The sequence below is a fragment of the Austrofundulus limnaeus genome, unplaced genomic scaffold (assembly GCF_001266775.1).
Source record: "Austrofundulus limnaeus strain Quisiro unplaced genomic scaffold, Austrofundulus_limnaeus-1.0 Scaffold8, whole genome shotgun sequence".
Classification (NCBI taxonomy): domain Eukaryota; kingdom Metazoa; phylum Chordata; class Actinopteri; order Cyprinodontiformes; family Rivulidae; genus Austrofundulus; species Austrofundulus limnaeus.
In genome coordinates, this window is record NW_013952410.1 from 1,612,063 (window position 1) to 1,623,746 (window position 11,684).

An 11,684-nucleotide genomic window follows, 5' to 3' on the forward strand; every position below is an offset into this window, starting at 1 on the left:
TGTCTACATGCCTAAATGCACTGAGTTGCCGCCATGTGATTGGCTGATTAGAAATTAAGTGTTAACGAGCAGTTGGACAGGTGTACCTAATAAAGTGGCCAGTGAGTGTATATCTGATTTAAAACCACATACTGAAACGGCCTGGGTCGGATTAGAAAAAAACGGATTTGTCTCGTTCAGACTGTCATAAAAAAATCGGATATGAGTCAGATGGGTCAAAAAAATCAGATTTGCCTGCAGTGTGAACGTAGCCATATATTTTTTTTTATGAAGTTGTGTTTAAAAATGACAATTTATGAACATTCTTGAAGCTAAAAATACTTTAAAACATTAAAAACATGATATTATTAAATTACTATTATTAATACAGACAAACAAAATCAACTGGATCCATGTGAAAACTGTCATTTATATTTCTCATTAGATCCTTAGATGCATTCCATTTATCAACAAGTCTGATTTTGAGCTGCTCCAACTTCTGCTGAGATTCAATCAAAGTTTTGCAGAGATGCAAGTCCCGCCCCCGATTTCTGATTGGCTAATAGTAAGCCTATCTAGTGTGTTTAAGGTGGAAGCTGCATTTTTTGCTAGATTTGGAGAAATGTTTTAAAAGTTTTCTCCCCCAGCAGCTATGTGAGAGTTCCAACATGGCATCAGAGTGCCATCAGCCATGAAAAAAGGTAAACAAACAAACAAACATGCAACAGTTTAGCGTCCAGCTCATCTTCCTCCCTCCTCACCTTGTCCTCAGCGTCCAGCCTGTTGCCTTCAGCCAGGGCCGACCAGAAAACGGCCCTCAGACCTTCTTTCCCAAAATATCTGGCCCAGGCTCTCCTCTGGTCCCTGGTCAGCAGGTCCGCTTTGTTCACCAGAATCAGGTTCACTTTATGTGGAGACACCTCTTTCACATACAGCTCCTGATGGCACACAACACCGGGGATGTTTAAAAAAATGAATTGTCTATTATGTAACTAAAAGTGGGTGATGTCTAAGGGGAAAGACTCCAACTTAAGAGTGAGAGTAAAACAAAACAAAAGTGGGTCAGCTCACCAGGTCAACACATCTGAACAGCAGAGGATTTCTGGCATCGACGATCTGAACGACGACATCACTAAAGAACAACAGGTCAGTCTGTAGCTGGTCGAGAACAGATTTGTCCTAAATGACAGATACGAACCGACAGTACCTCCTCTCAATCACTCTCCACAGCTGCCTCCAGAACTCAAGGTTCCTCTCAAAGGGTGTGAGAATCAGCTTCTGTTCCTCTTCCAGTCTGTGAGAAACAAACAAACAGAACAGGGATCATTTAATCCATCTGCAGGCGTGACCCAGGAAACAAATCCAGCACAACCCCACAAACAATACAAATGAGTTCAGAGTCCTGTTTGATGGAACTGTTTAAGCCTTTTAAATTCTCCATTTTACACTGTGGTACTTCACAATCAGAAACACTTTTTTGCCATTGTCGGTAAACGAGTTACAGACCAGGAGTATGCTCTGGTGTAATGCTGCGCATAAGCAAGGAGTGAGAGAACTAAAGCTAAGTGGTTGAAGTGAGGAAGGAAAACAAGTCAGAATACAAAATGAAGAATGAGAACAAAAATAAAAACACGGCCGGAAGAGATGGGCCAGAGCCGATTAAACATTGTTCATTAGTCTAATGGCTGACGGGAAAAAAACTGTTCTTGTGGCGGGCGGTTCTGGTCCGAATGGACAGTAGTCTTTTGCCCGAGGGAAGGGGATGAAACAGGTTGTGACCGGGGTGAGAAGGGTCAGCTGTGATTCTGCCTGCGTGACCTAGAGTTCTGGAGGGGTACAGCTCCTCTGCAGGTCAGAGGTTGCAGCCGATCACCTTCTGGGCAGCACAATGAGCTGCAGTCTCAGTCTCTGCCTGTGGCCCCAGTGTACCATACAGTGATGGAGGAGGTGATGATGGCTGTGTAGAACAGCTTCTTTATAAGCATAATTTAAATAAATAAATAAACACGCTTATTTATGCTTACAGTGGAGTACTGAGTATTGAAGTGGCGGCACAGTGGTTAGAAAAGGTGAGCCTGTGATCGATAGGCCAGGAAAGGTGAACCCACACCGTACCCCATTCTGGGCCCTTCAGCAAAGCCCCTAACCCCACTATCTGCTGCCCTGGGTCCCCCAGGGTGTCAGCCCCCACCCCGCTCCAGCCATATGGGCTGTGGCAGCTTGGCGGTCAGTGGTTGTAAGGAAGGGCATGCCTTGTAAAAACAATCATCAAACATTTGTGCGAGTTAGCTCGCTGTGGTGTCCCCTGATGAAGAGAGCAGCCAAAAGGTTAAAAAAACAAAACAAAAACAAAAAACACTGTGGTAATTACAAAAGTAAACAAAAACAATTTAAAACCTAGAACAGTTCATACCGTGCAAGTTCTCTCCTCCACTCCAGGAAACTGTACTTCTCAGCCTGCTGAAGAACCTCTGGAGCGGTGCTTTCATCCCAATGGGGGCTACGGAAAAATGTAAAAAAGATGCAACGCTGCTAAACGCAACTTATACTTAAATGTTGTAAAATCAGCTACATTTATTCAACTCACCGCCGAGGAATTCGAAGGAAGTGCTTGTTTTCTTCGTGTAGCTTCTTCAACCTGGCTTTCTCCTCTGCTGTTAGCAAACCTGCTCTGGCTTCGGCTGGAACAAACCTGATGTTGAGTTTCTCTGAGAAAATAATCAAAATAAAACAACTTTAAAAAGTCAGGAATTTAAGCAGGGTTAATGTTGAAGCCCAAATAAAAGCTAAAGTGGATTTACCTGCAACAAACTCTGTTCCTGCCAGCTCAGCAGTGGCCAGAAAGTCATCCATGGAGTTCTGTTCTGTCACCGACTGGAGGTTCAGCCGACCCCAGTCATAACCATCGTTCAGCTCACTGGTGTGCAGCTGAAAAACACATACATGTCAGATCATCTGAGTTTAAATCCAATCATCTGATGCAGTTTGAGTCAGTGTGTGTTACTACACAAATGTCTCCTAGTGTTGCTGTCGTACCCAGGAGTCGACCTTCTTGTTTCCTCGGTTCGCGTGGAGTCTCTCTTTTATCAGAGCTCTGCCGAGACCTGCTCCTCCTCCTGCCTTCTTCTTCCCCATGACAACTTCCCAACCTGTCGGCCACCAAACACCTTAAAGTCAACAAGATGCCTAAACAAACAAGCTAGCAGTATCTCCTACTAGCTACAATCCGCGTGTGCACTGCGACTGCGTTGTTGTCCCAAGAGGCGGAAGTGGAACATACCAAAGAAGTCACACATCCGGGTATTTTTTTTAGACGAGCTAAAGTAGCGGTGACACTTATGCTTTAATAAAAGCTACTCTATTAAAAGTGAGCATTTTAATTATTTAAAGTTCAAATATAGCGAGGAAGTTTAATAAGTTCCTAAATTTATTTGAAAATATTTTTTCTAAACATATGGTACGTCCCCTAAACTAGTCCGGCTATAAAATGTGCTCTGATGAAACAGACACAGTAGCATTTTTGGTTCCACGTAATTTACCGAATTAAAATTATTAACAGTAAGAACAAGGCCAAGCAGATTGAAATTTAACAGATTCAGGGTGAAAAAAATTATTGATCTCCTACCATCCTCCAAATGATTCTTTAAAGCAGGAGTGTCAAACGCAGTTACACAAAACAAAATTCAAAATTTGGTCTAAGCAAAGGACCAATATCTCTATTCACATTTATTAAAAAATGTTATAAAACAAATATTCATAAAAATATAGCTTTTTCCAAATTAGGTTTTACGTTACATTTATAGCGTAACAGACACAGACTATAGATTGAATTTATAAAGACAATCATTAGTATTCCTTACATATGCCTTACTATTGATCAGCAACTGCTTCATTTATTATTTCTCAAAGATACATTTTAACATAATCCTGCAAACCATGTAAAAATGATTTAAAATATTTTATTTCAAAATAAGATGATACAGAAAAAGATAAAGTAATTTATTGGTCGCTCTTTCCACACCAAAATCAAAGATTACTGAAAATTTCACACTTGATTTTCTTGGGTTGAAGGTTGTCGAGCAGTCATGAGAAGAATGCACTAAATACAATAACAGACTAACTAATTTGCATTTAAAGTTTTAAATTTGGGGGCCTGATAAAATGTTAACAAGGGCCAGATTTGGTCCCAGGGTCTTGGGTTTGAAACATCTTGCTTTGATCTAACATTTGTTGCTTTTAAGATTGAATTAAATGTTTTGCTTCAGCTTTTTTTTTAGAAACCGGGAAAGAAAAGGATTAGATGAGTGTGAATTTATCAAAACCCCAGTATCATTTACTCGTGCTTTTATTGTAATTTATTTTTGAGCAGTTTTATTTTGTATATTTAGTACTTATTTGCATTTTATTAGATATGTTAAATTATTTGTTTCCCCTCTTATTTAATATGCACAAATCTTTCAGACTTATGTACAAATGAAAACAGTTTGAGAAGAACAATTTACAGTCTAATAATGAACTTGAACAAAGAACATGGACTGTGAAAGGCACATGAGTAAAATTAAAAGAGAATACAACATAATAAAAACCTAATCTTAGCCACATTGAAATAAAAAAATCTCAGTACTATTGTAAAAACATTGCATTTCTTACATAGTTTCAAAGAATCTTTTAGAAAATTATGAAGAAACAAAGTAAACATTGATTTAGACAAATTTACACTTGATAAAAAAGGATAGCTAAATAGTTTATTTTCCCTCAATTATAAAACTGATCCCTAAACATTTTCTGAACGAACAAATGGACACGAAATATGAATCTCTTAAACAATTCAAAGTTTAACCACTAGGGGGCGGCACAGATATATTTTGTCAAGGCGGTTCTTCATATTAAATCATGTCTTTTGTTAAACAGCTACAAAACACCTGCACTTTTCATTATGTAATTTTGCAAAAATATGTCATAAAGTAAACTTTTTAGCTTTTTTTCCTCATTTTAAGACTCTAAATTTAAAAATATATATACTCAGCTCCTATTTTATCTCATTGTAATCATGTTTTCCTTTAATTTATGACTTTACAGGAACATTTTGATTTTCTCAGTAGCAGTAAAATTGATACCGATGAGTTGATTTTGTGTATAATTGATCCTTCTGTGTTCACGTTTCTGATTGTGAAGTTGGGTCAGCCCCCCCTGCAGTCAGACTGAAGTGGTTCCTCCCTCTATATAAAGGCTGGATCCTGGTCTGTGAAACCACACAGGAGTCTGCTGCAGGAGGAGGAGGGACGTGTTCATCAACAATGGACAGATGATGGACCCGTAACGTACAGGTGTCTTCTCATCAATGCCTTGAAACGCTCCTGAAGGCTTCTGGGATTTATCAGAACTAAAACAAAACAAAAGCAAACTTCTTCGCTTCTCTCCTCCCTGGTGGGACCAGCAGGACGATGCTGCCGTGGAGGAAGAGCAAGTTCGACCTGATCGAGGAAGACAAGCAGTCCAAGCAGAAGGGCTATGCGGTGAGCCTCAACTACTCCGCGCTCACCTCCTTCGCCAAGTCCTGCCCGGAGAGCGCGCTCAACCGGGTGGGCAGCATGTTCAAGTCCAAGCGGAAAAAGATCCGGATCACGAGCGAGGACCCCACCTACACGGTGCTGTACCTGGGCAACGCCACCACCATCCAGTCCAAGGGGGACGGCTGCACGGACGTGGCGGTGAGCAAGGTGTGGGGCAAGAGCGAGCTGGGCAAGAGCGGCACCAAGATGCGCCTGACCATCAGCGCGCAGGGCATCCGGATGGTGCACGTGGACGACAAGGCGCGCAGGCCGGGCCACCTGTACCTGCTGCACCGGGTGACGTACTGCGTGGCCGACCCGCGGCTGCCCAAGGTGTTCGCGTGGATCTACAGGCACGAGATGAAGCACAAGGCGGTGATGCTGCGCTGCCACGCGGTGCTCGTGTCCAAGCCGGAGAAGGCCAAGGCCATGGCGCTGCTGCTCTACCAGACGTCCGCCACGGCGCTGGCCGAGTTCAAGCGGCTGAAGCGGCGCGACGACGCCCGGCACCAGCAGCAGCAGCTGATCGGGGAGCGGACCGTCCCGCTGGTCCCGCTCCGGAAGCTGCTGAACGGACAGTGCTGCTACAAGCCCCCCGTGGAGCGCAGCCGCAGCGCGCCCAAGCTGGGCTCCATCACCGAGGACCTGCTGGGGGAGGAGGAGGAGGAGAAGGCCATGCACTTCGAGTGCGAGGACGTCCTGGACACGGACTGCGCGCAGGACTCCAAGCGCGAGCTGACCCAGATCATTAACGACCTGGGGGAGATGAGCATCGGGAACGACGTGCGGACTCTGAAAGCGGACCTGCGGGTCACCAGACTGCTGTCGGGGGAGAGCACGGGCAGCGAGTCCTCCATAGAGAGCAACCAGGAGACCCCCCCGCTCAGCAACGGGCTGGAGGTGGTGAAGGTGGTGGGCTAGCCTGGACCCTTTTAAATGCACCTGCTGGTTTTTTGTTTTTATTTGTTGAGTCACCTTGTCTCCACACTGCTGAGAGGAGTTTTACCTGATCTGTGCCTCCAGGACTGAAACCAGACTGCTGAGTCATGTTTTAACAAAATCTTTTTTTTAAATGAACCAGTGTAAGTCAAGGCAGCCAGTGTGCAACACCATTTTTTTTGTTTAACTTTGCCAATGTTTTTAATTTACAGCCCCTTAAATAACTTGTACTCACTGAATGAGCATGGCAGATTATTTATTTATTTTTAACCAGTTCATCTCCAGCTTTTAGAGATGATAAAATCACTGCAAGTTAACTCCACCTCTTATATTTAAGAGGATTTGTCGTCACGCTTGTTTACCTGAAAGTCTTTGTTACACTTGAAGTGGCATTTGTTCTTCTGAAACGATGCCGGTCTCGATCCATAACCACACACAAACAGCATCATTCCGTTTTTGTTCACGTGTTCCTGTGAGTCTAAATAATAAGCACCCTGAAGTTTGCAGCCTGGCTGCTTCAGCGACAGCTCGCTCGCTCTGTTTGGTGGATTTTTTGCACTGTCGTCTCCACTACAAATGTACATAAGTGTGTGTCGATATGTTGTCTGAAACATGCGTGTCATATCTTTGCTGTGCAAAAGAAACGATATACCTTTTGTGTATTAGGATGAAGATGGATTTTTTTGAATATGAAGATGGTATTTTTTAAAAAAATATCTAATGTGGTTTTGATATGTGAACCTCATGGAATTCTCAATAAAAAAGAAAATGATAAATAGTTGTTGAATGTTGTTTCTTTTAAGTTACAAACTTTTTTTTAATCTGACTCTTCCCTATAGCCCACTGAACCTTAGCTCAATATCTGTAAAAGTGAATTTTGTGTCCCAGGTTCACTTGGCTGAAGTGGTCATCTTGAATCAGGTCAGCTCCAAAGATTAATCAGTTGAAGATGTGTAGGGTGAATAAAAAGTCTCAGGACTCTTATTTTGTTTAAAGGGGAAAATGACCAGACATGGATCTGCTAATTAGCTAAAAGCTAATAAGAACTAATTTTGTTTAGCAGTCTTTTAAACTAACTTTGAAAACTATTAGAGGACCAACAAATGTTCGCTAAAGTAAGTTTTGCCAACTTTTAAAGGGGACCTATTATGCAAAATTCACTTTTTAAATTTATTTTTTTTTACTCAACTTTGGGTATGTACTTCTTAAAAAAACAGTCCTAGGACCAAAAAATGCACCCAGGGGCATATTTACTGTAAGTAAATGTATTTTTAATGTATATTAACGACAAGTTTTATACTTCCGCTATTTTGTGATGTCACAAGCCGTACGACAACTAGGGTTGGGTATAATCGTATCGTGTGCAATTAATCTTCAGAAAAACATTAATAGATTATTTTTTGGCACTTGACGATTAATACGATTAATGCCACCAGGCAGATTGACTGGATATTTCCCCGCTCGGTGCTCCTCTCTGCTTCAAATATGACGAACATAAAAAAAAAAAAATAATAAATTAAAAAAATTTCTGTAATTTATATATCAACACAATTTAAAATTTGATGTATAGCCCAAAGTCTGTAATTTTGACAATTTGGAACAGATTTTTATGAAGAGCAAATATTTCCCACTAAATTGGTCATGTGACCAGGAGATAAGGGTGTCCAGAGACTCCAGGGGATTAATTGTCAAATTAATCGTTATCTGCTAAAAACCACAATTAATCGTGATTAATTTTTTTACCAATATCGCCCAACCCTAACGACAACCCACCAGAACCTGTGCTCAGCCCCTCACCTAACAACCCCTGGGTGAAACTCCACCTCCTCAGTATAAAATGTCGTCACGGTTGTTGTTGTGTAATGCGCAGCTCATTTCACAACAAGCATCCAATAGGGCAACGGGTAGAGTGGTTGACCAGGGTTCGAGACCAGTACAGACACTATTTATTTATTTATTTTCTTTCGTTATGAACACATTTTCTCATGTACCTCTATTGTTTAGCTTATTAAAGCCTTGTTAAAGCCTATTTGTTTGAGTTTCTGAGGTATTTTGACCGCTGCTGCTCCCTGCTCTGGTAACAGAATGCAGAGTGAGCACAGAGCAGAGGAGGGGGAGAAAAAAGAAGCTGGGACCACGACTCTGCCTCTGGGTCTCATATGGTTGTACAACGGAGCTTCTGCTATTATTAGCCATGCTAATGTAAACCCTGGCTTTGGAGGGCGGAGTTAATGTCAACAGATCTTTGGAGGGCGTTACCAACAGAGCTCATTAACATAAACAGCTCTTCTGAACGGAAGTCAGAGCAGGCAGAACTAGAAAATGGGAAATTTTATTATCTGAGAATTATTTTGTGCATTAAATTGAATGAACATGGTCTGGATAGCCCACAGACATACCATAAAAATTTCTAGGACCCATAATTGGTCTCCTTTAAACTAACTTTGAAAACTATTAAGAGGACCAATAAATGTTCACTAAAGTAAGTCTTGCTAACTTTAAGTCAGCTAACAGCTAGCTAACATCAACAGGTTTGTGTCAGTCCTGTGGCTGCCCCATCCATCCTGGTAGCACCATCCCTACTGTCAGCTCATTTACACGTGATAAATGATAGACTTCTGGAATGTGCTCGATTTAGGAAAAAATACTGAAAATAAGTGTTACATTATATTCTGAAAACAGTTTTAATATTGTATACATTTTGATTAATAAAATATAGATTTATGATGCGTACATATTTATTTATAATAACTTATTAATAAACTATTTTCTAGACAACCACGTTATAACTAATCTTATCTTAGTTTTATTTTTGCCTGAAATAAAAACCCACAGCTGTTGCAAACGTTGCATTTTCTATGAAACATTGCAGGTAATGAAAGACTGAAATCGAATGAATTCTGTCATCAGGTTAGTGAAACGCTACATGCTGATAACAATGTTTCCGGGACAATACGGATCGTGCTTCCAGTACGGATCGGCCACCCACAAGTCCCACCAGTTTTTTAACTCAAAGGAGACAAAGACTTTTTTTTATTTTTTTACATTTGGCATTAGCAAAGCTATATTTTTAGTTAGTGGAATATGAGTTAGTGAAGCTAACGTTTTGGTTAGCTGTGCTCACCACTGCCAACAGGTTACTTTGGAAGAGCATGCCCAATATGGCAGCTTTCAAGATGGCAGCCATGTTCCGAACAGAGACCCCCTCCCTCACCTACTACTTGTTGGGGTATTGAGTACAGATGTTTAATTTTCCTTTTTCTTTCTGAAAGACGAGACTTTTGACTCACCCTGTACATCCAATGATTACATCCTAAGAGTTCCATGAAAACCCCTCTAGTGAACAGATATTTTGCTGACAGGGAGACTCTGACAGTTGCACAATGTGTGGTGCTCAGACTGTTGGAGAAAGCCATTACCACACCAAAGTGTAGCTCGGTACCTGTAAAACAGACAGAATTAAAACTACTTTTGTGTTACCTAACAGCTGTGGTAGCCATCTTGAACAGAGTTGACTCTGATTGCTTTGAGAGTTTCATAAAAATCTGTCAAATAATATTTTGCTAACAGACATACACAACACAGACCGAGGAAAAGCCATTACACTCTGCCTCCAACTTTCTGCGGCGAGCAAAACATTTTCATTACATTAATTGTGCTGCTGTGACATCACCATATAAATACCCTCCATAAATAGAAGTGCCACAGATAAAACTTGGTCTCAGTTCTCTTTTTGAGACTCGATGTGGACATATAAGCCCCGCCCCACTCCCTTCGCAGGGACATGGGTCAACGATGAGCGTGACTTTAGCAACTCGGGCAGCACTTCTTCTTCTGTGGCTCTAAATGCGGACGACTTGTCACTTCCGTTTCACACAGAGCTCCGAGCTGACACTCGCTCCACACAGTTCCTGACAGCTCTCTGAACAGGACGGATCAGAAACTCAGACAGCTGTCATTCACACTGATGGTACGTCTGAGTTTTAAACGACCTCATCAGCATCAATCTATCCCCAATAAAACTTAATTACAAAGACTGTGATGTGTTTTAGTAAACTCCAAATAAAAAGACTCACAGCTGCACACTGAAACAACTTTTCTTGGGGTTTATCATAAGACCCGGAGCATATAAACCCATACAGTTAATTTCGCTTCCTCTTGTGATGTAGTGCCTTTTTCTACAGAAGCTCCCTGAAGCCAGGCCTTAAACCAAAAAGACTGCATGACATCATCAGCACGTGCCCATCTTAAAGTGATTAGTCGAGAAAAAAACAATTTTGAACACACTTAAGGACAGAACCATGGGTCCTTTGTGTGTGTGCCTTTTACCGCCGCTCGCAGCCTTTATAGGTGGATGTTTCTTCCTTGACCCACATTCTCACCCAGCCTTTTGTTGTGTTCCTCCTCTGCAGCAGAAGCCGAGGTCCTCCAATCTCTCAGGGTTAACAGACACCTGAAGGTCTGGAAGTGTAACACGTTTCAAGCTGTCTGAGAAGAAAGAGTCTGAGTGATAAGCGGGAGTTTTACAAAGACAGGTCTCTCCCCCCTCCGTAATTTCACTCTTTCCACACGACAGATAAAAACTGTGAAAGTCTGAAATCACAACAGAGGATTCAAACATTTGGTGGACAGTAAAATAAGATGAGTCAGATTTTCAAAAGATGAAACCCAAGTAATGTTTAGTTCTGGATGTGCTGCGAAAAAATGAAACATTTTATTAATCATTTATTTTTTTTGTCAGTCAGTCCATCGAATGATAAATATTTTTTTACTTCTAAGGGTTGTAGCCTATTGGTTCTGGTCCTGAATAATACTTTTACTTTTAATACCCAAGTACAAAAAAAGAACAGATACTTTAAGACTTTTGCTCAAGTAATATTCCTAAAGGAGATTTTAACTTTTACCAAAGTAATTTTTTGATAAGGTACTTGTACTTTTACTCAAGTATCACTTTGTGGAACTTTATACAACACTGTTTGCTACACACTGTCTGTCTGACATGTCCAGCTCTGCTTGTAAGGGGGTCATTTTTATTTAATTCCGGAAAAATGTTCATAATTAAAATCAGTTTAACTTAAAGGGATCCCCGATTAGTTGTAACATTAGATTTTATTTGATAAACATATTTTAACTACAGTGGTTTGCAAAAGTATTCATACCCCTTGAACTTTTCCATATTTTGTCACATTACAACCACAAACATAAATATATTTC

The 11,684-nt window shown here is 41.1% G+C and overlaps 2 protein-coding genes across 3 annotated transcripts in view; one reads left to right on the forward strand and one right to left on the reverse strand.

Moving 5' to 3' along the window:
- lsg1 (large 60S subunit nuclear export GTPase 1) overlaps positions 1-3,273 on the reverse strand; it is an 11,291-nt gene extending 8,018 nt beyond the window's left edge. Inside the window, exons 1-8 of one of the 2 annotated variants that reach the window (XM_013999870.1) lie at positions 3,260-3,273; positions 3,016-3,128; positions 2,781-2,907; positions 2,567-2,687; positions 2,393-2,479; positions 1,187-1,273; positions 1,051-1,111; positions 741-917 (exon numbers count right to left, since the gene is read on the reverse strand). In XM_013999870.1, coding sequence (XP_013855324.1) covers positions 741-917; positions 1,051-1,111; positions 1,187-1,273; positions 2,393-2,479; positions 2,567-2,687; positions 2,781-2,907; positions 3,016-3,114 — 759 coding nt within the window. In that variant the 5' untranslated portion in view covers positions 3,115-3,128; positions 3,260-3,273. Of the gene's footprint in view, positions 1-740; positions 918-1,050; positions 1,112-1,186; positions 1,274-2,392; positions 2,480-2,566; positions 2,688-2,780; positions 2,908-3,015; positions 3,239-3,259 lie in introns of those variants that run through there. The other variant, XM_013999877.1, reaches the window with a different exon arrangement.
- Positions 3,274-5,227: 1,954 nt separating this feature from the next.
- On the forward strand, positions 5,228-6,192 carry fam43a (family with sequence similarity 43 member A; the record flags this gene model as incomplete). The annotated part of the gene is given in 1 exon segment (XM_013999887.1): positions 5,228-6,192. A coding segment is annotated over 1 exon segment (769 nt), but the record flags the coding sequence as incomplete, so codon positions are not given.
- Positions 6,193-11,684: the final 5,492 nt, after the last annotated feature.